Source organism: Paramormyrops kingsleyae, chromosome 16 (assembly GCF_048594095.1).
Source record: "Paramormyrops kingsleyae isolate MSU_618 chromosome 16, PKINGS_0.4, whole genome shotgun sequence".
In the NCBI taxonomy this organism is placed as follows: domain Eukaryota; kingdom Metazoa; phylum Chordata; class Actinopteri; order Osteoglossiformes; family Mormyridae; genus Paramormyrops; species Paramormyrops kingsleyae.
Genome location: NC_132812.1, coordinates 10,974,150 through 11,001,127, shown reverse-complemented (window position 1 = coordinate 11,001,127; position 26,978 = coordinate 10,974,150). Strand labels below are relative to the sequence as shown.

The window sequence follows — 26,978 nt, the reverse complement described above, 5'->3', positions numbered from 1 at the left end:
GTTTTTAGAACAGCTCCTCCAATTTGTGAGCCTTAGTGCTGTTTCTGTGCCAGTCTCCATATCACTGTGATGGACACAAATTACACTTAATAGTCTGGATCCTCTTGTAAATTAGAGACAGTACAAATGCCCTGGTTGAGGCACGAAAGTCACTCTAGATGCATCTAATCTAAGATGGACACTTTTAGACAGCAGACATTATAACAGCGAGAGATCATTTGGCTTCTAGAACCTTCAGATATTATTGTTTGACGATGTTACTCATAGGCAGTTCCAAACTGAGAGAAACACAATTTTCTAGTGTATAATACAGACTGTATAGTTTATTATTTTTTGCAAAGAAGTTTAAGAAAAACACTACAAAACGCCAATGGCTTTGCATTATTAGCATAAATTTGATTACAACCCCTAAACAAATAATTAGAGCAGCTACTCGCTACTCAAACAAACCGCTCCAGCTGGCAAATACTTCAGGAAAAAAAACATGCAGCGTTTGTTTAGTGATTGGATCAAAAAGGGCCTGTTTTAATTAATTTGCCACCCCAGCTTCCAAAGAGAATGACAAACCATGTGATCGAGGTTACCGTGATACTAAAGGCAACCGCAACAGTGTCAGAACCCGCTGATTTTTGGAAAACCCAGGTAGTCAAATATGTAAAATAGCTAGAGGACATGAGGAGTGACTCTCTGAAGGCTCCTTTTAATCCCCATATCTTTCATTATCATTTCCAGCCCTAACAGCACTTGCACCTTTGCATTTCCTTTCTATTAATACAAACTGTCTATTTGTCACCAGATAAATGCATCTTTGGTTATGTTCATTCAAGCCAAAGTAAATATGTTTTACTTCACTGAATATGAACTGGAATAAACACCGAAACTTCAATTATGACCAAATGAGAAATATATTGAAAAAATGTTATACAGGAGGTGACAGATGACACAGTTTAACAGACATCTGCATATTTTGGCTAAATGGACATTATGTGATATATAACATGCGTTCTGAGTAACTAAAGGGGGACTTTACTGTATTTATGCAGAAGTTGCAAAGGTCTTTGTCTATATTGTATTACAGTAGGTCATGAAAATGGGGGATTCAGTAGGTTGTGGGCATATTGGGAGTTTAGCTAGTTAATGTTCTGTCGATGTGGCCAGGATGTGTCTGATGATGGTTTAATTGCAGAAGGGTCACTCCGTTTCTTTTAAAATAGATTTTATTTTATTTGTTTTTAGTTCTGTTTTCTCAGCATGTTGATGAATAAATTACTACAACAAAATATTAGTTTTACGCTTTGGTGTCAGTGCTGTGGACTTCTGTCTGTGGCAGGCCAGTGCTGTAAGCTGGATTCATTTGCTCATTAACTCTGGAAATATTATTAAACAATTTTCCTGGTGCAGGAATTTCACATTTCTTTGCCGAGTCACTTATTGCTCTGCGACTGCCAGTTTCTATTTCAGATGTGCCCAATATTGATAGAAGAGTCTTCGAGATCTCATTCAATGACAAATCCAGGCTTTTTCCTATATATATATAAGGCATGATATATATATATATATACTGTATGATGAGGTACCAAAGCCAATAGTCACAGTTTTTGCTGAAGTAGAAGTCAATCGCTGTCATGATGATAATAGATCTCATGTGTCCTTTTGGTTGCATCCTGGGAAAAAGGGAGAAGAGACACTATGTTTCTGCTTTTTTAATGACACTGATAGATGGAACGTCTACGGATTATTTAGCTATTTTCACAGTCAATTTCCGTTGGTGCGTTAGTTGAATTTGAATTTGAACGTTAAACCGTTACGTCCCACCTCAGATGAAATATTCCTTCTTGCTTTCGTCCGTGGCCTCCTGGAGGGAGGGGTCACCCTTGAGCGCGGTGTCGGCGGTCTCCGCGTACTCGGTGCCCTTGGCCTCGTTGGTGAAGTAGGATCCTTTGTGTCGGTACATGTAGCGCAAAAGCACTATGACCAGGCAAGTCAGCACCAGAATCACTGTGATGATGACACCTTCCAAAACAGTAACTGGGAGTCAGTAAGGAACATGTAAGGCTCAACGATTCATAGAACAGTAAGGAACATGTAAGGCTCACCGATTCATAGAACAGTAAGGAACATGTAAGGCTCACCGATTCATAGAACAGTAAGGAACATGTAAGGCTCACCGATTCATAGAACAGTAAGGAACATGTAAGGCTCACCGATTCATAGAACAGTAAGGAACATGTAAGGCTCACCGATTCATAGAACAGGCTGTAATGATTGACCCGAATGACCCAGCAATGTAACCAATAAAGTATCAATTAAGGCTGGCTTTGTGGAATGTATTTCTAATAATATTTCACGTCAAAGTATGAAACTGCAAGTTGTTTTGCATGACATTGTCATGTAAACAAGGCGATCACAATGGTAAAAGTGAGTAATATGTTTTATAACCAGTTTGTGTATTTTTACCTGTCTTCTTAACGCTCTTCTGTTTGAGAGAAATGATGTGTTCAGCATAAATTTGGAAGTATATAACTATGGAAATACTTCAAAGACCAGGCCAGACACATTATTGTAGAGGAAAATGATGGTGAACTGGTTACTCCTCCCCCAAAGTACAACATTTTTGTCTGATAGATGGATGAAGATTTGCTCCAGTGTAAGAGGTTTAACAGAGATGGGTGAGGTTCTGTGTTCATTTGGTCTTGTCCCACATAGATCTCTGCTTCAAGAAGACCCACTGGGAGTTGACCGGGCTCTGGCTGAAGTAAAAGCTATTGGAGGCGGTCAGTCCCACATCTGCTCCTGCCTCTAACGCTGCCATGCTTTTTACATAGGGGCTCCAAAAAGCCAGTAGCATTCAGCTATAGTCTAGGAGTGTCATTGTGTCTATGGCGGTAATGTGGGTCTTACTCACCTCCCAGGATAGCATAAAATCCTTCGTCCCCATGTGGCCCTGCAGTGGTCTGTGCTGGTCCAGCATAACCTACAAAGACAGCGTGTTTTCAAATCAGGGGCTGACTACAATGTTTTAAAGGTGATAGGGCTTAACAGGAAACACTGGATTACAAGTCTCTCATATTGTGTGCACAGTATTCAGCCTTTAGTATATTTTGTTTTAATAAAGCTGTGAGATTCTGCTTCCAGTTCCCAACTGATTCTAAACCCTCTATAAATTTTTTTTTTTTTTTTTAGAAAACTTGCTTTTATTTTTTTTCTGGCTTGTAAAGCATTCCGTATTAAAATTGCATCTAAACATTCTTGAGACCCTGTAAATATTGAATTAGGATGGAAGAATCAGTCTGGGAAAAAGAAAAGAAAAATTATCTTCCTCTCATGGACTCAGTAGAAAATGAATAATTCAACGTATTTGAAAAATTGACAACAGGTGGCATGTTTAAAAATAAACGCACCTGTGTGTGTACTTGCAGTAGACTCATTTAGACTCAATATAAGACAAAATTCCCATTCCTGTAGTCACTGTACACAGAATGAATTTGGACAAGAGTGTACACTTTCAAACAGCCATTAAATGTTAATACAAAACTAATGAATCACCTTGTGTTTCAAAAATGTTTCCCCAGCTAATCTGTTTAAAAACAATAATTTAGCTACTCTACAAACCAAGAGTGCCAAAGACAGATGATATAAGGCCAGAAATGGCATTAAATACATGACTTTGATAGCTATATATTGCACTCTTTTAATTACATTGAGGAGATGAATAATGCAACAAGTATACCGCAAAAACCAAGAGAGTTTTTTCAAATCGTTCAGTGTTCAATAATTGCAGACAGTGAAGTACTATGGCAAACACATCTTTGTTCAGTTGGAGGACTTAATGTACTGTTTTCAATGGACTGACACTTTTGGACTGTACATTTCTCTTTTGAAGAACGCAGTGCAAGAAATGATATGGTCATGCTTAACTGAGGATGAAACGGACCCACTCCAGCCCCCTGCCACCTCTAAATCTCCCTTCCAGAGATGCATGCGTGTAATTAATTATTTAGCACTACAGGCTGTTGAATGCGCCATTTGGATAAGCAAAAATACTGCACGTCTGGTACTGTGCAGAAGTCTCACGTGTGAGCGGCCAATTATCAGTTGAGAATTATAGAAAGAGATGTGTTAAGTCAAACTTGGAGCATCTGGAAGATGTTTGCTGCTGACGTGACATCTCAGTGGACATGGTTTGTAAGGAGCAAATGGCTGCGTAGCTCAGAATTTTTTTTAACATCAGGTTTAACCATAGGATTAAATGGCTTTTTCTGATAAAAAAAAAATGATTGAATATGGGGTATTACTCTCAAAAGTTCCAGGATGAGTTCCGAATGCGTTTTATCTTGTTTACAGACTTAATGTTAAGCATCCTACATAATATCAATGGATAGAGGATTTCCATGTTAGCAATAACATTTTGACAAAATGTCGAAGCGCACCTTATAATTTCAAGGCTCCAATGATCTCAGCAAAAATCTCTCCTGAGTTTGTAACTAAATTATTTATTTGCCCAGGTAATCGCCTTACCGTGAGTCGCGCTCATATTTAGATCTTGGCAAAGATGACGCGTGCTTATTTGATTCAGGTGAATATGTATGAAATCGGATCAGGTCGCTTTAACGGTCTTGCCCATGCGGTCACAGGGACACTGCTCTCACTGCGGCTCCACCGTACAGTTGTACCATTTTTCTTCATTCCCATGATGTAAAATACGGAGGGTGAAAGTGCTCTCATGGTAAAGTAAGTGGCTCTGCCTGGCTACTTTACACTTGCTGACTCTTGCATTTGCTGATTTGTTTTTAAGGCCCCAGAATATCCTCACAGTTTGCACTTTCATTTTGTAAGACTGAACTTTTGCTCAGAATGCAATCGGTTTTATTATTTTTTCAACTTCACTCAATTATTTATGCACATGTGCTCCGGGTAGTGATTCTTTATGCATTACAGGTACTAGAAAATTCTATTACACGTTCTTTCATTTCTTACATAAGACTGGAAGCAAAAACATATTTCTTATTTATATCATCTGAAGTGAGAAAAAAAAGAAAAACGCCACAAAAGCTACAAGCAAGATGTATATGCCGATTTCAGACTGCATTCTTCCTGCACTGAATAAATTATGAAGGATAACGTGGGCACAAGGACTTTTATTCAATTATCACATTTGATAATTCACAAATTTTGAACGGTGGATGTGATATAAGATTTCCTTTTAGGTGGAGTTTTTGGCGGAAAGAAGCAGATGGGAGATTTCTACATAATGACTAGATTTTATTTAATCTGCTGCCCCTGTTATCATACTGTAAAAACTTTGCTAAATTATGGAGTTATCACGTGTATCTAACATAGGAGGAACTACTTTTCTCAAAGTTTCTACACGAATCACATCCTGATGCCTGTTTTAACCCTGAACTTCTTGAGTAAAATAAGAGGAGGAAGACAATCAAAACAACTAGAATTTTCCTGCACTGTCATTGGCCAGATTTATGCAGTCGGCCATTTTGAAAACAAGATGCCCATGTTTTAATACCGCAGATCTAATTCATGTTAAACAATGAGAGCTTTTGAAGGTCCCCATGCGCTTCATGACTTTAATGAGGCATTATGATTGTTTGTTTATAATGAGCTATACTGTTGGAAACTTAACTAGGCAGGGGAATGGTTTCCCTATGACTAATTGATCCTTTCAGTGCATGAACGGTAGATGAATAGTTAATTAAAGGAGTTGAATAATTAAAGGTGAGCATAATGATGAACTGTTGCAAGAGTGACGCCTACTGTTTCCTGGAAGCATGAAGCCAATTGAAGACAATCAGCATTATTTTCCCTATTTAGAATCTTTCACAGATGCTTTCACCAGAAGTGCTGCGGAGACCAGTGTAGCATTTACCTAGGCCGTGTTTATAAAAACTGTAGTACCTTAATGTTACAATTTGAATTTTAATGCTTTTCAGCGTAACATTTTTGGGCTGAAGAAAAACATGCTTATCATCTGTTAAAAAAAACACGCTACACGTAACACGTAAGGATCCCAGGATCCATTCAGCTCGAACTGAATAAACTACGAAGCACAACATGTTTATTTTTAAGTGGTGATCAGCAGAGGATGTCAGGCGGGGATTGGGGTAACATAGCTAGGCGGTGAGATCATTCCAAGGCCCGGCCAACTTAATGAGGTACAGTTGAATTCCTGTGGAAAGCGGTGATGTCAGACCCAGCTGTTAGATGGATGCTGGTCTTTTCTTTAGGGGGACATGGAGGTGAATTGTATCGAAGGGGTGTAAGGCCCATAATCTATAGGGATTTTATGTCGCATTTTATGAATATCAATGGAAAAAAAAAACATTAGGCTGTGCTTTTCTCCGGACGCCGGTTATGTAGACAGGGTAACGCTAATGCTGAAAATGTTGTAGCAGCATGAGAGGATGTTTTCATTTTTTTGCCAACAACATTGTGTTGCTAGCAATTCCCTGCCCATTGAATCATCTTCCCAGTATGATCATTGTCTTTGATCTGGTGGAGTGATGCAGCAAGTTACGCCCACTTTCTCTCACGCATGTCTGGCTGTTTCCAAGCACCTGCAATCCATAGCAAAAGCCTCCGCAACCCGAATTAAACAATCTTACAACTATATTCTCTAGCACTATAACCATGCCTTAAGTAATTATAATTGATGTATAGCTGCCTAACACCAAGGGCATTATGCACATTAATAATAAAGCAATACAACATTAATGAGGCATGCAAAACACATAACGACATAGTAAAAGTGAACTTGAAAACACAGTTATATGCATAATGAATTACCATTAGTCCGCATATTTTACTAACCATCATGCTAAGTCAACGCCTTCCAAAGAGCTTTTAAAACTGAAGATGAGGGTCTTCTTTGGTTATTTTATTTTATCTCCCTCCAGCCATGGAAATTTTAACTGCCGCTACCCAGGGAAGCTACTTCGGATTAGAGGACAAGCAGATCGTTCACTGCTGGAATCTGACAACCTGCAGGGATACTGACAGATCGCAGGCCAGCTGGGACAGCAGTGATGGTCCTCCCTCTGCTTGGTGCAATGCTATGATCTTCTGTGACCCCCACTTTGACATCTGAACAGTATGAACCACCTAGCTAGCTAATAAGCACCTAGCTGATTTGGTGTAGGAGCTCAGCTCTGCATTCTCCTTGAATGGGAGAACATTGGACTGAACAAGGACATCGAGAAGAGTGGCCATATGCTACAGACTGCATAGGCTTAATAGCCAGGGAGCCGCGTGACATTTAGAAGTCCTAGATTGAGTTTCTGGGCTACGCTGCCCCGGCCCCGATTGTAATATTACGGAGAAAAGGCCATGACACCCAGCCAGCTCCCACTGAGAAGAATCTTGACCCAAGGGGCACTTTTCCCCACACGTTAGTGATAAATTACAGATTGTTCAAGAAGGCAGATTCATGCACAAAGCGAATCGCAGCCCCGCTCGGACTATGTGGAGAAGCCATGGACGAAGCAGGACTTCAATCAGGGTAATTACCTATGTCAAGATAATGCAAACGACAACCTCATTTACAGTAGGTGGGAGAAATGTGGGTTTGAGCTTCGCATGAGCAGTAATTAAATTCTATTTGTCAAAGCAGAGAGCTATTTCACCAGAATACATTCTAGCCAGCCTGAGTAGGTTTCTACGGAGCCCCTGAAGGGACATAGGCGATTAAAAAAAAATTACAGTATCTGCTGCGCACCATATACGGTAAAATAAATATATAAATCACCTATGTCCCTTTAGGGGCTCCGTAGGTTTCACTGTATAGCCCTTAAAAGGTTTCCCCCTTTGTTGCGTGTTTGTGCTATTCTTGGCTATGTTAGCATCATTTTAGATATGGATAATTATCCTGCTTACGGTGTTACTGAACTGCATGATTAGATAATCTGGAAAAGCCTTTTATTCATCTGTATTTACCAAAATTATACAGTACGAAAGATAAGCTGTGAAATTATTTTCTTTGGCATTATTATTTTTTTTTTTATCTGGAATACTTGAAGGCCTCTGGCTTTAAGGAATTATTAACATTTTTGAAACCAAAGTAGTCTTGAGGAACTGGAGTACTGCATACAGACTTGCTGCAGTTGAGTCGGGATGAAGCCAGGTCTGGAAATGTTGCCTTTCCCGCTGCTTGTGACCGCCACCTCGCCTGGCTTCCCTGATGCCATTGGAGGATCTGAAATGATCGCCCGGGGCTCCGTGTGCCTGACCTGCACGTAGCATCACGAGGCTGGTTAGCCGTTCAACTGGTGCGCAAAATCGCCGCAAGCCAGCGGTCCATTTCCTCCGCTCAGGGACTCCCATTCGGGTTGGGTGTGTCTAGCTCTGATTTTTTGTGCGTTCTTTTCTTCACTTCTAACTTGTGACTTCTTGCATCATTCTGGCTCCTCCACCCAGCATTTGGCAGAAGCGTTCTAGTGGTGACACTAGGTTCCATAGGTTAGGACCCTCTGACTATGATCAGAAGGTTGCTGGGTTGAATCTACAGGTCAGCAGAGCTCCAGGGATTGACTGCTCCTGTTCTCTTAAAAAAAAAGTCCCACCCACAGCCCAGAAAATGTGTCCTGTCCTTCACTCCTATCTTATTTCAGGCCCTGATGTACAAGGATGACGTTACACTATTACTGATTTTCATTAAAAAAAAAAACAAAAAAAAAAAACAAGTTTTCAGTCCTGACAAACTGAGCCAATTAAGATTTCACACATCGCAGAGTGACATGATCAGGGGCTCCCCGTGCAGTGGATGAGATCTTTGAAGATGTCTTCAGAGAACTTCCCAGCACCAGGTCTTCAGATCTGAAGTGACCACCGCTACAGTGATACGTGATACAAGATGATGGAGGCCATCTGATCTGGCCTGTGGTAATGGTGAGAGTCTGCTTCCCATTATCGCATGAGCTCTGAAAAACACATGTGCAGCATTGCTTTCTGCCTCCTAAAGCCATTACACAAGATCAAATATATTTGGCTCCGATCTTCTTTTTTTCCCCCATCTCACAATTAGACTCTCTTTCCTCCCCCCTCCCTCTATTTCTTCTCTCAGTTTCTCCTCTCTCTTTCACAGATCATCCTGTCAGCAACGTCAAAGAAAAAGATTAGCTTATAAGATCTTAGATGCAGAGCAATTTCATAATTCTCATGCAGGCTAACGTGAAATCAGGCTGCTATTTTTCCTATTAAGTACCAAGTAAAACGGCATTCCAGCAATTCCACACTGATTAAGGTGGAACAGATTCTCCTTCACCTGAACCTAACGGCATTTATTAATTTATTTACCGCCGATACTCGCTGCAGTGATTAGCATTGGCCACCGGGGGCTGATCCCGCCGGATGTGAAATGCTGCAGCAGTGAGCCGCTGAGCCGACCTCTGAATCGAATAGGCTGTCCTTCTCAGGAGAGACGGCTCTGTGTGCATGACGGACGCTTTTCCCCGACTCATTAACATCTGAGCTAAAAAAATAAATAAAAAATCAAAGTACAAATCTAATTTGGAATGTGTCATGGGTTGCGATTGTACACTTTTAATTACTCCTGGAACCGGAATACCAGAAAGAAATGTTTTAATTACTCATATAAGTGTAATTAAAATAACCAGAAGTGAGGGGTTTGGATATTATGGTACTATCCCATGTGGTTTATATAAATACTGAATGCAAAAAGCATATGTGCATATATGTGTCCATAGCTCAGGTAATCTTAATTGGGTGTTTAAAGTTTGACTGTTACATTGTGGTCTGGATTTTAATGGTCATTCAGCAATATTTGACCACTGTAAAAACATTACGGCTATATGGGCACAATGGGAACTGGGTTTTAGTTGATCAGGAAAGAAATTCTGAGTAGGAAATGTTTTTACCTGTTTTTTCCTGTAGCCATTTTAGGTGGAACTTTCATCAGTTATGCATCACTTAATGTAAAGAAACAAACAGACATTCAGATTAATTGTTCTTAGTGCAGGGTCAATTTTAATGGCCACACCATTTATAAATATCTGATTATCTGCTATCTTCGCTCAGATTGCGTGAAATCTGTTGCACTGATTAAATAATTTCTGCTTAGAGCATAACTTATCTACTCTCCTTTTCTGTGTCACTAGTTTCCACTATTATCTTTTTAAAAGTCACCTTTCCACATACTGAAATGTCTATGTGTGCTTTTTAATTCAGTGTTTTATCATCTATATGCATTTTGTTCACTGTTTCATATCACTGTTTGAAAAAATGTCCTAATTGAAGCTTCGGTGATTTATGTTACCTCCACAGATTTCTGAGTATGAGCTCAATCCGGGCCGACTCCCGTTCACGCCGGAGGGTCCTCTAATAAATGACTTTGGGCAGTCAAGCACCCACGCCTGGCACTTTCGTAGATTTAGTACACATGCATTTTAATGCCCAAGGCAAAGTGAAATCGGCTCTGTAATTTGCTGTCCCCTCACAAGATGGCGCTCTAAGCAGCTGCCTGTGTCACCTGATGGGTTGACCAACACTGCGTACTAGTGAGACAGATAGTTCATCTGCAGCATAGTTGAGCTTCAAACTAATAACCAGTAACAAGTGTAAGTTACTACTGGAGTAATAATTGTACATTGGAGAAACACTGCATTGTCATTAAGCGAGATGTTGAGATACTCCGCTTTGATGTCTAATAAGCACAAAAGTCACTGGTATTTTTCTACATATTATCTCTCTCAAAGATATAGCCTGCACATGTGACTTTTCTGTCAGGGGATAATTCAAACTCAGGTGTGAGTGGGGCTGTACCTTGTGGTAAAAATCAATATTTTAAACCACATTTAAATGGAGGTAAGATCAACAAACAAAGGTTTCCTTAAAAATAAAACAACAATCTTATGGAACAGTCATGGCTGGGTGTTTTCTTTCCATATCAGCTCATTCCAGAGTGTTACTCTTTTCTCCATCTATCAGTATGCTGTGGACTGGGAACACTGGGTCTCTCAAATCAGCTTGTCACCATCTGCGTAAAAGAGGTAGAGGTTTCATGGACAGCCTAGTCTTCGCACAATCAAGTTCATTTTGGCAGCAGTAAGCTAATTTGCTGGCAACTTGCTCTCCACACAAATGACAGAATGATGGCTGCAATGAATCATTTGCTTATAAGACATTTTCTTTAATGTATAACGATCCCAGCCATCTAGCATCTAATTAGTTTTTCTTTGCTGTTTTGCAGGAAAGAGATCCTTTATGTACCCTGCATTCCACAGCCGGAACCCTACAGATACGAACTTGTAACCAGTTTCTGCTCCATACAAGCTGTAAAAACATACACAGACTCTTGCACAAAGCAGCTTTTTAATTGTTATTTTGCCAAACAATTCACTGGTTTCTTAACTTGCTGAGCACAGTTAATCCCTGTATTTATAATGAGTTTCACAGTGAGAGCTCAAACAGATTTCCACCCTTCTTCTGTGGCTGATGTATTGCTATATGATTAGCCGCTAAATGTTGAGGATGTGATGGCACGCTTTCACAGTGTTTATACTGCCAGGACAAGATTACTGACAAAATGGAAAAACAGATATTGCACAGCACATGAAAATAATAGCTTGCCTCAGAAAGTAATTTAAATAAAATTCAAATGAATTATATTTTGATATACACAAGCAATTCAGCAAAGATCTGTCCGAAGCTCTATTGTGTTGCACATCTGAAATTCTGTATTGATTACATCTGCACCCAGAACCCATGAAGTTTCATCTGTTTTCTTATCCAGTGCCGGGTCATAGAGAGTCTGGAGCCTCTCTATAAGCAGAAGGGAAACAGCAGGGGACACCCCCATGATTTAAATTAAGAAAAAAAAAAAGCTTTTTTGCCAGGAGAATCTGAGGATCCACTGGATTGGAGGTTGCCGCTGTAGCCTATATATCATCAGAATGAACTTTTCGGAAGGTTCATCACCAGGAAACTTTTACAAATTTCCTCCAAACTTCTATTTCGGGCAAGAGCTTTCCGGTGCTTATCTTTTTTATACCTTTTTTTCTATTGAACCTTTTTTTATCAAGTTGCCTAAGTAAAGTGTATTTGATAGTGGTTTGTGATAATTATACAAAATAATAATAGATAGATTCATTAGACTTTGCTAAATGCAACCGAGTCTCTCTGAAAATGTACACATTCAGCCAAAATGTAGCCCAACTGACGGTCACTATGGCCTTTAAGTGTCAGTGGTTTAAAAAAAAAAACTCAACCCTGACATTTCCCTGAACTACAGTACAATACTAATGATAATAGAATTTAGCATAGCGTGTGTTTTGACCATTTGATCTACAGTAAAAGTTTAGTTTTTTAGTTTTTTTTTTTTTTTTTTGGAGTGGAGGGGGCATACCCTTAAGGAGGTCACTTAGTAAATACCTCCTCCCCCTTCAGTCCAACAACCAACGTCTTACAAAATGTGGTTTTGACAGAAGGTCGGAATGAAACCTCAAGGGGTGACTTCAGCAAATCCACCTCAAGGGTAGTACTAGGTTTCTGAATAATTCAGCAAGGGTAAAAATAACTATTCACGCCGTGCCGCCTTAAATCGCAGCGCCTAAAATATGTGCTGTCCCCACTTAATGGCTTCCGGCCCTCGCCATTCCTCTGTGTTGTTTCTAGAGATTTGATGGTTTTATAAATATAACACATTCTACAAGGGCAGGTCAGCCGGACAGCACTAGCTCTGATGTTTTGGCATCAAACTTGCTCATTTAGGCATAAATGTATTTATATATTTAGTAGTTAATTCATTTAATATTTCCACATAGTGGCATGTGGGCTTCTGGAGGCTCATGTTACGTTTCTGGACGTCTGTGTCCTGTGATGGAGTTTCATCCTGTCCAGGGTGTACAGCCTAATTTCCGATGTTGTCTGGGATTAGCTCCAACACCCAGCCCCCCCGCCCCCCCACACTATTTTCTGACCCTGAGGAGGATAAGCAGCTGGAAGTCGGATTGTTGGATTTCCTCGAAGTTGATCTGCAGGCAGTTTCACTCATATCTCGCTATTCTTTCCACTTGGATCGGACGGCCTCGTATTTCATCATACGCCGGACTTGAGTTTTCACTTATTTGCGACCCTGAGGAAAATGAAAGATCACGCGTCTCGAGTGCACGCCCCATTTCCACATCTGTTAGGGCGTTAATTCCCCTCCGCAGCCGAGCCTTAAGGGAGGAAGCCTGCAAATCGCAATGCAAAATCGGACTGGGAGAATTGGCGACGTCAGAGGGAACAAGACAAACTGGGAACAGTATGCGAAGAAAAAGTCAGAACTAAGAATGAAAATGATACATTCTCAATTTAATAAATAAGCCAGTGGCCCCCATGACATATTTTTAGCATATGTAAGGCTGTATGATCCCAGCATACGCTGCGATCCTGTGATTATGCGCCTGTTTATATTTGTGGTGCTTTTTCTACGTATACTGCAAGATTTTTTTCTGAATATGAGACAAAGTTGGAAAAAAAAGTGTGATTTTTTTTTGGCTCACAGTTGTGGAGTCTTCCTGCTCTTACTATGTCCGGCTCCTCAGACATGTCCTGCCAGCTCTGCAGTGGGTGCGGCAGACTGCCGTCTCCTTTAAAACGTCTTGAGCTGGAAGTGCACAGGCGACTTCCTCCTTACAGCACCGAGGGCTGGCTAATGGGATCTGAGTAGGTGGATGTTCTCTTCTGCCTGCCACACCAAGGACAGTTAGTCCTGGTGAGGGGGCTCCACCTAAAAAGAAAATCCTACTTTTTTCCTTCCGTCTCTGTTCCTTTTGCTCTCAGATCAACTTAACTTCGATTCTGCTTTAAAAAGTTCAGGAAATAAGAATGAATCTGCCCAGGAATTCAAATTCACTCATCACTGTGGGAGCAGTTTTGAAACAGATGAATTATCTCGACCATTGGAAGAAGATGATAGTCGACCTTTTTTTTTTTTGGACTCGTCTGGCCTCCTCTGGGGAGTCGGTTATTTTTTGGAGAGCAGAGGAATGATGCCTAGATCATGTTAACCATTGTAGTGCCTGCACATTTGGAGGCTGCTGGATTTCTGATGTTATTCTCGGGCCCTTGGTTAGAAGAGGCGTATCTCAGGGTTCATGAGCACAGTGGGGAGAAATGTGGGCGGTTTGTTTCAGGCCATGAGCTGGGGTAGGGAGATAAAGGAGGGAAGCCTGTTAATACCCAGTCACTGTCCTCGGGAGGCACTGACACTGAGCTAGCAACTCCAGCTCCTCAGCACAGTGAGCAAGTGCATTCAGAAACACCTTACTTAACGATGTCATCTATAATGCATTATTAATGCCTTCATAATGCATTATAATGGCCAGTATAATAATTAAAAAAGCATTTTAGCATCTTCTATTGACAGTTATTAAGGGTATTATAGTGTTGATTATAATACTTCATAAGCTCTAATGAAGCTCTGATCTATAATGCACTGTAGAAACCTCCATAATGCATTATAATGGTCAGTATAAGAATTAGCTCTCATTTATAATGCACTGTAGATAGCGTCATAAGGCATTATAATGGTTGGTATAGGAATTATGGATGCTTTGTACTGGGGTGGCGTGGTGGCACAGTGGTCAGCACTGTTGTCTCATACCTCTGGTACCTGGGTGTGAGTTTGCATGTTCTCCCCATGTTGTCGTGGGGTTTTTTCCAAGTACTCTGGTTTCCCCCACAGTCCAAAAATGGTCAATGAGGTTAATGGGACTTCCCAAATCATGAATGGGGTGTGAATGTGCCCTCCAGTGGGTTGGCACCTCATCCTGGGCTGTTCCCTGTCTTGTGCTTCTGGGAGAGAACCCTGCCCCCCTGCCCCCCCCGTGACCCTAAATAGAACAGGTGGTTTCAGAAGATGCATGGATGCTTTGTACTGCATTATGATGGTATCTATAGTGCAGTATAGATGTGAACTTCAAAAAGCATTTATAAAACACACAGCTATCATGTGTTATGCCTTTTTATAAATATTGCATTATAATGTGTTATGAATGTGTTCATAAATTCTTATAGACATGGCATTCATGGAAAGTGTCACTGTGCATTCGTAGATGACAGAAGAGCCTGATAGCTGGGTCGGTTGGAATAGGTTAGAGATTGTGCTTTAATTATGAAGCACCTGGGCTTGAGCCGGGGAGTCTCTCTGGGGGGGGGGGCTGTATGGTCAGTGGGTTAAGAGGATGTGCCTCTGGTTGAAAAGTTGCCAAATGCAATCCTAGGGTGGGTGGTTTCATGATTAAGACTCTAAGCAAGGCCCTTAACGCCCTTAACTCTCTAGGAACAGTCGAACCCTTCCTTCTCAGTTCTATGTTACTTTAGACGCGTATGTCTGTAACATAAATTAAATATTTGTAAGATCATTCAGAGACCTCACGGCTTGCAATTAGAGTAGCGTGTTAGCATTTCTCCCTGACTTGTTGTAACTGTAAAAAGCTCCTTGTGACAGTTGTGATCTAAACGGCAGCGGTGAGTCTCCTGATAACCTTTCAGCCCCCACTTGGCACAGCAGAAATTCCTCTCACCTTCTGTGAAAGTGATAGTTGAGCAGATAGCAGATAAGTTAACTGAAACAGGCTCCTGCATACCAACGCATTTTCTGTAACTGCTTGTCCCCTTCCCGAGCCTATGGGTGCAAGGCAGGGAATAACCCAGGATAGGGTGCATCGCCGGGCACATTCACACACCATTCACTCACCATTCACTCTCTCACACACACCTACAGGCAATTATGTAACTCCAATTCACCTTAGCATGTTTTTGGACTGTGGGGGTAAACTTGAAAATCCCAAGAAAACTCCATTACAACACAGAGAAAATACACTGTCATCTGCCTAACATATTAGATTTTGGATCTAGCTGTTTTGAGTAGCCAAAACATGGGATATATAGGGATGAATGAAGTGCATTTTGTACATGGAGTATTCATGTCATTGCTGGTGAGGTGGATGGTGTTCGGTGAAGCATCGAGCATCTATTGACACAGACGAATGCTAAGTAAAGCTATTGCTACTTATCTATCCCAGTTTAAGCCAACTCTGTCATGCTGCCAGCCTGCTGTAATGTGACGTTGATGCCTGTTGTCACAGTGTCATCGTTTGAAGCTTCCAGTGACTAGTTCCTTCATACCTGAGGGTTACACATTCAAAGCCCAACATCACAGAGTGCAGAGCAATGGTTGGCACATGGACAGATGTCTCTGTAGACAAAGAAGAATTTATAGCTCATTTCCATATCCATATCCTTACAGAGGGGAGTGTTGTGGTACGTTTTACCAAACCAAGGAGGGGAAATTAATGGCCGCTGCCACGGTTACTGACAGTGCGAGTGCTCCGGCACCTGCGGTTACCATGGACTCCTTTGTTGTCACGGAACGGCAGAAGGAACAGCCGCTAGCTTTGCTGTAGGAGTTCTGGGGCATTTTCAATGCTAGTTTGAAGAAAAAAAAAGAACTCTGGCTGTTGTCAAATGATTAAAGATCACAGCGGGACACGAGAGAGCGCGTGCAACTCGCAACACCTGTTAAATGCCGAGGAACCAGCGCGGAATCTCACAGGGCTGTCAGGGTGTGTTGTCGAGGAGACAACTTTGACTGTATCTTGGATTCCATCCACTTACTGTTATAGATCACAGTCTGTGTAACTCTTAGATGTTCCTCGGTTGACTTGCAAGGTTGTTAGGTGCACTTACAACAGAACTATGCACACAGGGACAGGCATAAATGGATATAATCATATTTGCTCTCCTGGGAGCCCTCATTTTGGATTTCAAAAACAGGTTTGCCCGATTCATTGAAAAGAACTGGTTCAAAAGGACGATTCGTTCACAAATCATACAACACTATCATTCATTTGAATAGTTTTTGCATGCAAGTAGTGTTTCTCGCTAAGACCATAGCGTGATGTAGGTTGTGTAGTTTTTTTTTTCACTGAAATTGATTTGATATAAATTGAAATAAGTGCAGTGGTAACATGGATGTTAGCTCCCATGTCTAGACTGTCATGCTGGAGGCTACGAGATACATCGGCAACTTTGTCTTGTCTGTGGAACATCTTTTTTAGACTGTGATGTACAGAATCCACTGACACGTAATCAGTGTGAGTTGTTTGAATATGTACATGGTCTGTACGTCTTTTATCAACCAAAGTCCTACTCAAGACACAGCAGGACTACTCACAAGTTTCCCAGAGATGTGATATATGTATTCTCTCTCACAGCCGGTTCTGTAGTGTAGTGGTTATCACATCTGCTTTACACGTAAAAGGTCCTGGGTTCGATCCCCAGTGGAATCACTTGAACCTTTTAATGCAAAATCCTTGCTTATTAAATTATAGGATGTTCCTTATCCAGAATTTCCCCCCGAGATCAATGAAGCTCATTGTTACATGTCCTTCCAACATGTATGCCACATGATGATTAAATGTTTCTTTTACTATTACATTTGGGAACATGGAAGCTGTGAACTCTGTGCTGTGATCACCCCCCCCCCCCCCAGCTGAGGACAGGACAGGCAAAATGAAGAAATTCCCCATATATCCATATATATGTGTCTGTTTGCCCTCCCCCGGAGAGACTGATCTCTGATAAGCAGACTGACATTGATAAGGACACGTCCCTCTCAGATACCAGTGGGCAGTTTGTTTGATTAGCATTCTGATAATTAATGCTCATTTTATTTATCAAAGAAAAACAAAGAGATTGTAATTTTAGCTATTTTCTTTGGCACTGTCCTTACCCATCTATCCATTTTTCCTACCTCCGTGTTAGGGACAGAGGAGGGGTCTCACAGCAGGGCGCAGTAAAATTTGGCAACATGGTAAGGGGTTGGTTCTTGGTAAATTGTTGATTTTGCACAATTGTCTGTTATCAAAAGGGGCCCTTGGTAACGTTTGCCGGGTGGGGTGGGGAGGCCCCCTGCAGTAAATTTTGCAGTGGGCCCCCTGCAGTGACGGGTCCCTCCTGTCTGCTGTTTCCTCTATTGCCGGGTCGCAGAAGCTACGTGTGCAAGGCAGGGAATATCCCAGGAGCCACAATCATACCTACAGACAATTTGGCACCTCCAGTCCACCAGGAAGGAGGAAACCCCAAAATGATGACATGGGCCGAACATGTAAACTCCACACATGGGTGAAGATTCGAACCCTGACCTCTCAGTTGCATGAGGCTACTGTGCCACCAAGCTGCCCTCCGTTACTGCCCTGATCGTAGATCACATTCATAGGAAGGGATCGATATGTTTTGGTCTGTATTTCTCACCGTTTTTGTCATTTTCCAATCACATGTCCACTCCATCTTCTTCCCATTTACACTGGTTTTGGTATTTAACCATGTATCTGTATGGCTTGTGTATAATTCTGTGCCTTCTATAGTCAGCCATTTTTTTTCTGTCTATGTAAAAGCGTTTTCTATATTAATCAGGCCCAAACACGTCCGCTGTCACTGTTCAGTCTGTCAGAGGTTGTCCCAGCCTTGCTGTACTGACATATATCTGATATTTATTTCCCTGAGAATGCTTCTACTTCGTAGGGTGAAAATTTAACATGCTATATCCTTAATACATGTATAAACTCTATCAAAAGAAGGTTCACGTTGATATTAAATTGTGAAAAGTTCACAGAGGCCTTTTTCCATCTCCAAATGTAATGCAGAGCTGAAAAAGTCCTTATTAACATTACTGTAAATGTACTCAGCAGCACAGTTAGTTGAGATACATGCTTCATTACCCAGGACAGAATATGCGCGTTGCCTGTGCTCTTTGACACATGTGCAGAGCATAATGACGACTCCAAGTCAGAGAAGCACAGAGGGTGAGATGACCTTCATTAATGCTCAGTCTGAATAGTTCACTGTGATTCCAGCTGATTCTATTATGAAAGCCCTTCACTGCTCTCTAGCTGTTTATCAGGTCTGGCATCCTTCAAAGACAATTCCTGTAAAGTGGATCAAACGCCCCTGAAGGAGACGCCGAGAACCGGCTTTGTGCTGTTTCGGTAACAGCTGGAACTCGGCTCATTCTTCCTGTGACAAAAAAAATGGTCCGTTTGATAAAAAAGCAGCGCAGTGCTACGATTTCAGGGTGGGTCTGGACTGGCAAGATCACACCGTCTACGGCTAATGAAGGCAATGCCTCTTGGTAGCTGAATGATATGAGTGAGACCCCCGGGCTGAAAACAACCTGCATTTACCGGCTTACTGACTCGCAGTGGATGAATTCTCTCTCATTCCCGCAGTCTCCTTTAGCTCGGATTGTATCTCTGTCAGTCTACCCATGCAGCGATGACATATTTGTTTGTACCTCTACTTTTTTCTCAGGGGTATCTTGGTCAGTCGTTGACCTCGACTGAACTAGTTTTTTTTTTCTTAACATAAAGTCTTTCAACTGCATCATCTGACTTTCAAAAGGCAGCGCAGTCATAGCTCAAAGCGAGCAGTTCTCCATTTCTCGCCGCCTTGCTTTCTGCCATACTTAATTCACGGCTTTCGCTCCAAAGGCGTATCCTTACAGGCCTGAAGAGAAGCAATGGCGATACAACCTTGGGGGCTGAAGGAAAGAAAAGGCTACAGATGCCCAGGGTTGTCACTCTATAAAACATAGATTAGCTAAGAGAAGAGGACCGGAACCTTCCGGAAGGGAAATTTTCACCTAGCAATCCGCTTGATATGCTTCAGAATGTGATGTAGGAGTTCAGGGGAAAGAAATTGAGCTTTCCGAAGGCGAAATTTATCGCTGGGGCTCAGTTGCAGTACTGGAGGTGCTCCTGCTCTCACTCCTCGCTGGAGTGGTCTGATAAGACGTCACTCCCCATAATCTCCAGGCAGGTCCAGGCTGCGGTACTCCCATATGCGAGAGGTCCACGCTGAAGTACAGTATGCCCACATGCAGGTCCCAGACAGAGAGTCATAACCTCTTACTGCCCCTAGCTTCCCCAAGGCAACTCGATCATGAGAAGAAATATTTTTCATTCCCCACACAACAACAAATGCGGCAATGATATTTTTTATTTTTGTTTGCTTATGGCTTTTGGTTTTTCTTTTTGTTTGCTGTTGACTTTACACAACCTTTGGATTGCTGTCCCCACTGAGGCTCTCTTTCTATATATTTCTCTTTGCCGGGTCTCCTAAGTCCGAAAGGAGTTTGCATTGTGCTAAAGTGAGAAAAGGCAAGTGATGGTTAGTGAAAATGGCAGCCAAAGACTGAAAAAGCCTCTTTCCAAAGTGCCAAACAATCTAGCTCACAGTGGACCCTTTGTCGACAGGTCGCTCCCGCTAAAAAGTGAGAAGCGGCAAAACCTCATGAAATTTTTTTGTGCACATTCCCCTAAATCGATCCCAATGGGAAAGAGGTCCTACTGAAGTTCAGGGAAAGAGCTGGTCAACCCACAGGCTTTTCCACCAGGATCAGCACTTCCCCATTCGCATGTTGTAAAATGAATTGACACAGAGTGATGAATTGCTCACAGTTTATGCAAATTACAGGACGGCAGGTCTTTGCGTGTTACTCCCGTGGACGAACGCGGCAGGGATTATGTTTGCTATATGCATTGCAGCACAACTGAAGAATTTTGCAGGTTCCTCAGTCACTCAAAGCAGCAATTTCATTCAGCCATTGAGCAATAAAGGAATTATTAAAGTTTTTTCTGTTAACAACAATACACTATAATAACCCTTCATAGTAGCATCCACCTTCCTTGATGTTTGAATCATGAACTAAAGATATATGTTTCAAACGGACAAATTCAAATGATAAATATATACGGTGCAGCATAGGGTACAATGCTTGGGTACACCAAGGACAGGACGTACTCCACTGCAGTATTATAGAATTATGCCCTGTACATACTATTACAAAAACTTTGGAGTTCTTTAGTGGTTTTTTTTAACCTCCATAAATTATTTTCAGCAGCACTAAAAAACTATTTCACTGTGGCGTGATACACTTTAAAAGGAAAGCCTATGTATTTTTCCTCAGACAATAAGGCAGTGCAAGGCAGGGATGGTGCTTTACAATTCAAGGCACGGGTATTTTTCCTGCCATACTGTATATACTCAGTAGTAATAGATGACTCTTTCGGATTATTGCAAACATGTTTTCCCAATAGTAAGTCACACACTGTGAGTAGAGGTGCTGTGTTCTGTTGCTTCTAGAGATACATTTGGGGAGCTCCGGATCCACCTCTGCTTTGTTTCTACTCTACGCGAAGGTGCCGGCACGCAGTCCTCTGTCTGCCAGCTTCACGCTTCTGCGCAGCGACTCTGGGGACGTCTTTCAAGTCAGACAACATGCTGCCAGCTGTCAGACGACGCACTGAGGGGTCTGAGGGGGAACACTCGCAGCTGTCAGAGAACTCTGCTCTTTCCCACTTGCACCCAACACGACGACACGTATAACGGGGGGGGGGGGGGCAACAAATATGCGACTTCGCAGTTATCGCTCGCGATGTTCTGATTTGTAAGCACTTCACTTCCAGCTGAAGTTTGTCTTACTATCTGTGGCGATTTGTAATGGAGCAGAGCATTGGCATTACGCCCCTACCAGCCAACCAGCTTCTTTCCTTTCTTGTCATAGTAAAGCTAAAGGTCTGTGTACCTCCTGAAACATTTTTTTTTTTTATTTTTAAAAACCTTTGCAGATCCCTGCATTTCCCCAGGTTGTATAATGAAGGCATGTGCCCCTCTGGTGCCCACAGGAAGCAAGAAAATCCTCCAATACTGAGACAAAAAAAAAATGCTGTATTCATTCATTCATCATTAATTTCTCTCTATATTCTAGTTTCTCACCAGAATCTTTTTTTTTCTTTTTTCTTTCTAGAATGTTTATATACTGCAGATACTGGCTGATGTCAAAGGACCTTCTAACTTCTAAAGGGAGTTAACTACCATGTCTTGTGTGAAAACGATATTCCGGGAAGGTCATTCGAGTCATTTCCCAACATCTCTAACCAAAGGCAACACATCAATGACAAGAAAAAAACACACAAGATCAAAGTTTCAGCAAGACCTGTAATAATCACTGTGTCCAGCTTAAAAAGAGCAAAGTATGTAAGAAGTGATGCAAGCATCAATCCATTTAAGCATGAAAGAGTCTCCGTTGTCTGTAGTTTCATGAATGCTTATAAATATCAGATGACATAAAATTAGGTGTTGCAGCAGGCATAGGAATTACTATAAGATATTCTGCAGAGTGAACAAATATAATTAATTGTGATTAAAAAAATATTTACTAATAACAATAGTGAGCAATTGTGATAAAAAATTATTTACTAATAACAATAATGAGGCTTTCTGCAACACTATTCCTTTTGCATAAAACAACAGGCCTGGCTCACATTGAATACTAACATACTGTTTACCTCCATCATTAGCAACAGAAACTAACGTAGGAATTGTAACCACTGTCACGTGTGTCTACAGTTGGAGCTCTAGGGAGTTGAAACATAGTTTTCATGTACCCCCACCCCCTAAAACCCCCCCTCTCTCTTCCTGTTTAACTCATGAGGAGGAGGAGACGAATCATGCACTCGAAATGCCATTACTTCTGAGTCCTTTGCAATGCTGCACAGATGGGCCGAACAGAAGAAGTGCATTTTGGGTAACGACATGCGAACAACAGACTAATGGCACGCTGTACCTGCTGGCATGGTGAGGTTGACTTCCTGTGAAGGGCTAGTCCATGTGATCGTGTTGTCCCCCATGGTGTGCTTCTGCTAGGGGGTAGGGATTGAGGGGGACAGCTGGTGTGCCGACTCAGAAGTATGGCAACAGTGCAGGTCACAGACACTGCTCTGGTATCAGATTGCTACAACAGGGAGGAAAAGGAAATCACACATGTCAGAGCTGCTCTCTCTCTCTCTCTCTCTCTCTCAGACGCAAATACTAACTTTACAGTGGGTGTGGCAAACATGCCATGTAAACTAGCGTTCACTCCAAAACATGTCCTTCCCGTTCTCTACGATACTACGTGACTGAAAAGTAACACTAACAGGCCACTTTTACTGTAAGTACTACTAAGTGGCTAAGATAATTCTCAGAACTGTACTACCTACTAAATTGCTAATAGGCTAATTGTGTGCTATTAAATGATACCGTTCTTTTATTTGCACTGTGAATATTACGGAATACCTTTTGAGAGCAATCGGAAGACTGTACTGTATGTCAGCCGAATCATTTATCTCAGGCACCTAGTTTGCTTTCCAGATACATGTTTCACAGGACCCATGTTCCACAGGACCCATGTTCCACAGGACCCATGTTCCACAGGACCCATGTTCCACAGGACCCATGTTCCACAGGACCCATGTTCCACAGGACCCATGTTTCACAGGACCCATGCCCAGAATATCCATGTTCTGGTTTTGCTAAAGCTGCTAATAGCCGGGTTTCTCCTTAAGGAAAACAGTTACTGATGCAGTTTTCATTCGACATCATGGCAAATAATAGCCAACGTAAAAACACGAAAAAATACTCTGGGAGCGTTCGACTGTGAGAGTCTTTGTCATCTGAAAACTATTGGAGAACTGGAAAATGCTAAATTTGACCTCAGTGATAGATTAGGTTTATAAATTCCTGGCACAGTTGCAATATTCATGTAATACAAATATGCAACACTGTTCTTTTGCATATGAATCTTTCATATACATTTATCTAAGAGGGCTGTCCGTGCAAGTTTTTGTGTACAGCAGAGTGCTATAATATCTACAGTATATGGATATTAGAATAGAAAGAATTTAGCTGAATTCATCAGATTTTTTCTGAAAGAATAATTGAGATTACTGACTGGAGAGACCAATAGGAAAAAATTGGACATGCATTTTTATACTGGAATCACAAGAGGACCAAAGTCAATTACGGGTCACATTAAATTCTAAGTCTGTTTTAAATCACTTGCATAGTTTATTTGACATCAAATGTGAACTAGCACACTTGTTTCTGTTACATAGAAACCCTATGGCTTTCATTCTTGTGAGGATTCATTTTTACTATTCATTCAGTTCATTAAAGTCAGATCTGACTATAACACGAAAAACTTTGTTTCTTAATTCCAGTTTCTTGGCAACAGAAAAAAATGCATAAAAAAGATATGAATTACTTGTCATCTTGTCCAGTATTCAGATGGATAAACTATGCAGCTGTGTTTGCAAACATGGAGAATAGGTGTGTTTCAAAAGAGACAGAATGTTTCCCAGAGACAGACCAAGTCCAGCTAACAGATACACTGTACAGTGTATCACAGGGCAGCCAGCCGGCGTTCATTCGCTTTCTCTGTGACTTTTACCTATAGTTACATCATTTAGGGAAGTTGGAATAATTAGGAGAGAGCACTCACCAGACTTCCAGATGGCACAGCAACAGGTTTCCTGTGAGCTTCTCAGTCTTTGCTGGGAGATGAAACCGTGACAGGAGAAGTGGAACGGCAGGAAGCGGCTGCACTTTGAGTTAAAGTGACGCCTCTGTCTTCTCCGGGGCCTCAGAGATATGTTTTTTGAGGGGGGTGCGGGCCTGATCTGTTGCCCCTGAACTTTCTCTGTTGATTCCCTTGCTAATTATTTCTTGCTCTCAGCCAATCGCTCGGCTGACCCCTCCCTCTGCAGTATAAATGAGCCCCAGCTGCTCCGTGTGCAGCTTCAGCCCGAGGATTGGAGACAGGAAGGAGGAGGCGTGGACGTCAAACTTAGTGTGGGCCGCCCCTCTCTTTAAAAGCTTGTCTTGGGTGTTTTCAGCTGGTGTGCTGCTAGAAACAGAAAAGAAATACTCAGAAGGGAGAAGTTTAGTGACTTCACTAGTTCTTGATTAAATAACCATTTGTATCGCTGGAGTCCTGCTTTTTTCTGATCTTCTGCCCTTAGGTACTGTTTACCTTCTGCCCTTAGGTACTGTTTACCTCGCGCCTGTAATAGCCGGGGTGCAGTAGGGGTATGGATACCCTTGTAAATTCACGGGCCCCTGTGCTTTGCACGGGCCCCTGAATATGTAAAATTATAAAATGATGCAGTGTAAGCTTTTTAAATCCAAGGTGACATTTTGTCTGTGGGCTCAGACTTTCTATCTATGCCCTTGGTAACAACTGAGAAAAGATGACACGTTTTAAGATGTGATCCACCTCACTCCTTTGGGTCAATATGTGATAGAGTGTGTCCTGTTATACAATGCAGGCTTTATCCCATCAAAATTTCTTTGCTATTTTCAGTCAGCCACAATTAATCTCAAAACTACTGTGCGCTCCTGGAGTCATCTAATTGAATTCAAGGCTGTTCGCTTTGGCTCGACACAATTACAGAAAAAAAGTAATTTTGCTCTTTAATAGAGTTCTGTTTTCTATTGATATTTATTGCCGAAAAAGTCCCTCGTATAGGCCATCAAATTATATCTGAGTCAATTAGTTGCCTTTTGGCATTGCCTGCACCCGTAAGCTCAAAAGAATCAAAACAAACAAAAAAAAAAACAGAGAAAATTAGTAACTAGTTCTCTAAAATATAAAAAGAATGAAGGAGAAAGGAAATTACATTTTTTTTGCTGAAGATGCATGAATGATTTTAATAAATTAAATGAAATGAGAGAATTCATAGAAAACCAACTGATTATTTCACATATACTAAATGCAAGCCAACTGAAAACTAGCTAAAAGAATGCGACCCTTGAGTTATAAAATGCTGTGCCATGTTTTATATGATCCTTAATGGCAGGTAATATGTCACATGCATGCAGATTATGATGCTTACATAGTAAATAAGTTATATTTCAAGTACATTGCTCTGACTATAAATTAGCATAAAATTATTGAATTTCTGTGGAATCTCACATAATTTTAAATAAGGAGTTTATGGCTTTCTGGTGACGTGACTGATGCATTGCACTATTTTTGTCATTCCAACCAAAACTGGTGTTTTCCACAGCTGTTTGCCATCAGTAACTGCATTAATATTAGATTTTGCGCTGACTTGCATTTATTTGCAAGGTTTTGATTGCGGCAAAGGAAGAGTGTAACTAGATCTGCTACAATCACTCAAACACAGATGCCTGGCCCCGGCTCATCCATCCATCCATCCATCCATGCTGTTTGTCCATTACAAAATCCCAGGCTGGGCATCTCTGGGGACAACTGGGGAGGGGGGCTGGGTGGGGAGGCAGCTGGGTGAGGTTGTGCATCATGGGGACCTGGATGAGATATTTTTGTTCAGGGCCTGGGAATTATGCGCAGTGGGCCTGCTAGAACCTATCCTAGGAACTGTCCCAGACAGGGATGCCAGTCCATCACAGGACAAAAACTATGAACAATTTAAAGTGTTTTTATATAGCATAAGAAAACCTGCACCAACACGGCTGCCAGCTCCTCACATGCAGAATTCAACCCACAATAGCGGAGGCGTAACACTCTCCTGCTAACCACTGAGCCACTGCACCTCCTGAAGTAACGGGTATTTTTAAACGTAATTGAATTTCACTTCTATAAAAATGCTCTATGTGCCCGACAGTTTAAATTATACTGGAGTAGAACTTATTACTTCTGTCGCATAAACCTTGAGGGCTCTAGAAAAAAATCATTTTAATGCAATATTTCAAAATGAATTGGGGTAAATATTAAAAATGACACAAAAATCCAGCGTAATGATGCACAGACTCTCTGGTATGTTTGCACGTGCAGAGCTTTCTGGATGGTTTCCTGTTTAATTGGATTGACAGATCATGCAATTACTCAGTAGACAAAAGGTCACATTTAACGTACTTCTAGATACAAATACAGTATTTTATCATTTGCATGGATAATATTATATTAGCCTGCTAAATTAGCCTAGTTCTACTGTGCTGGAAGAGAATACCCGCGATGTGACAAATTTATCTGAGTATTAAGATATATTAGTATGTATTTCAAACACATTTTTGACCCCTGACATAATGTAGGAGTTTTGTGTATTTATATTTAAAATGGGATCTGTACAGATTTATTAACACTCCTTACTTTAGCGAAATGC

The 26,978-nt window shown here is 41.4% G+C and overlaps 1 protein-coding gene and 1 non-coding gene across 2 annotated transcripts; one reads left to right on the top strand and one right to left on the bottom strand.

The window, feature by feature from the left end:
• Positions 1-305: 305 nt before the first annotated feature.
• On the bottom strand, positions 306-24,571 carry LOC111845410 (glycophorin-C-like). The gene is made up of 5 exons (XM_023814809.2): positions 24,335-24,571; positions 22,640-22,807; positions 2,906-2,974; positions 1,816-2,013; positions 306-1,664 (listed from the first exon to the last, which is right to left on the bottom strand). Exons 2-4 carry the CDS (start codon positions 22,701-22,703, stop codon positions 1,817-1,819), a joined length of 330 nt encoding a protein of 109 aa, XP_023670577.1. The 5' UTR covers positions 22,704-22,807; positions 24,335-24,571; the 3' UTR covers positions 306-1,664; position 1,816.
• On the top strand, positions 17,231-17,303 carry trnav-uac (transfer RNA valine (anticodon UAC)). Its single transcript has one exon. It is a non-coding gene; the product is annotated as a tRNA-Val (tRNA).
• Positions 24,572-26,978: the final 2,407 nt, after the last annotated feature.

Bases quoted from the DNA above. Each gene is read 5' to 3' on its own strand.
- LOC111845410 (XM_023814809.2), bottom strand. From the start codon at position 22,703: ATGGGGGACAACACGATCACATGGACTAGCCCTTCACAGGAAGTCAAC. The intron at 2,975-22,639 runs GTACAGCGTGCC...CTGTCTTTGTAG, and splicing joins CAACCTCACCATGCCAGCAG to GTTATGCTGGACCAGCACAG. The intron at 2,014-2,905 runs GTGAGTAAGACC...CTGTTTTGGAAG, and splicing joins ATTTTATGCTATCCTGGGAG to GTGTCATCATCACAGTGATT.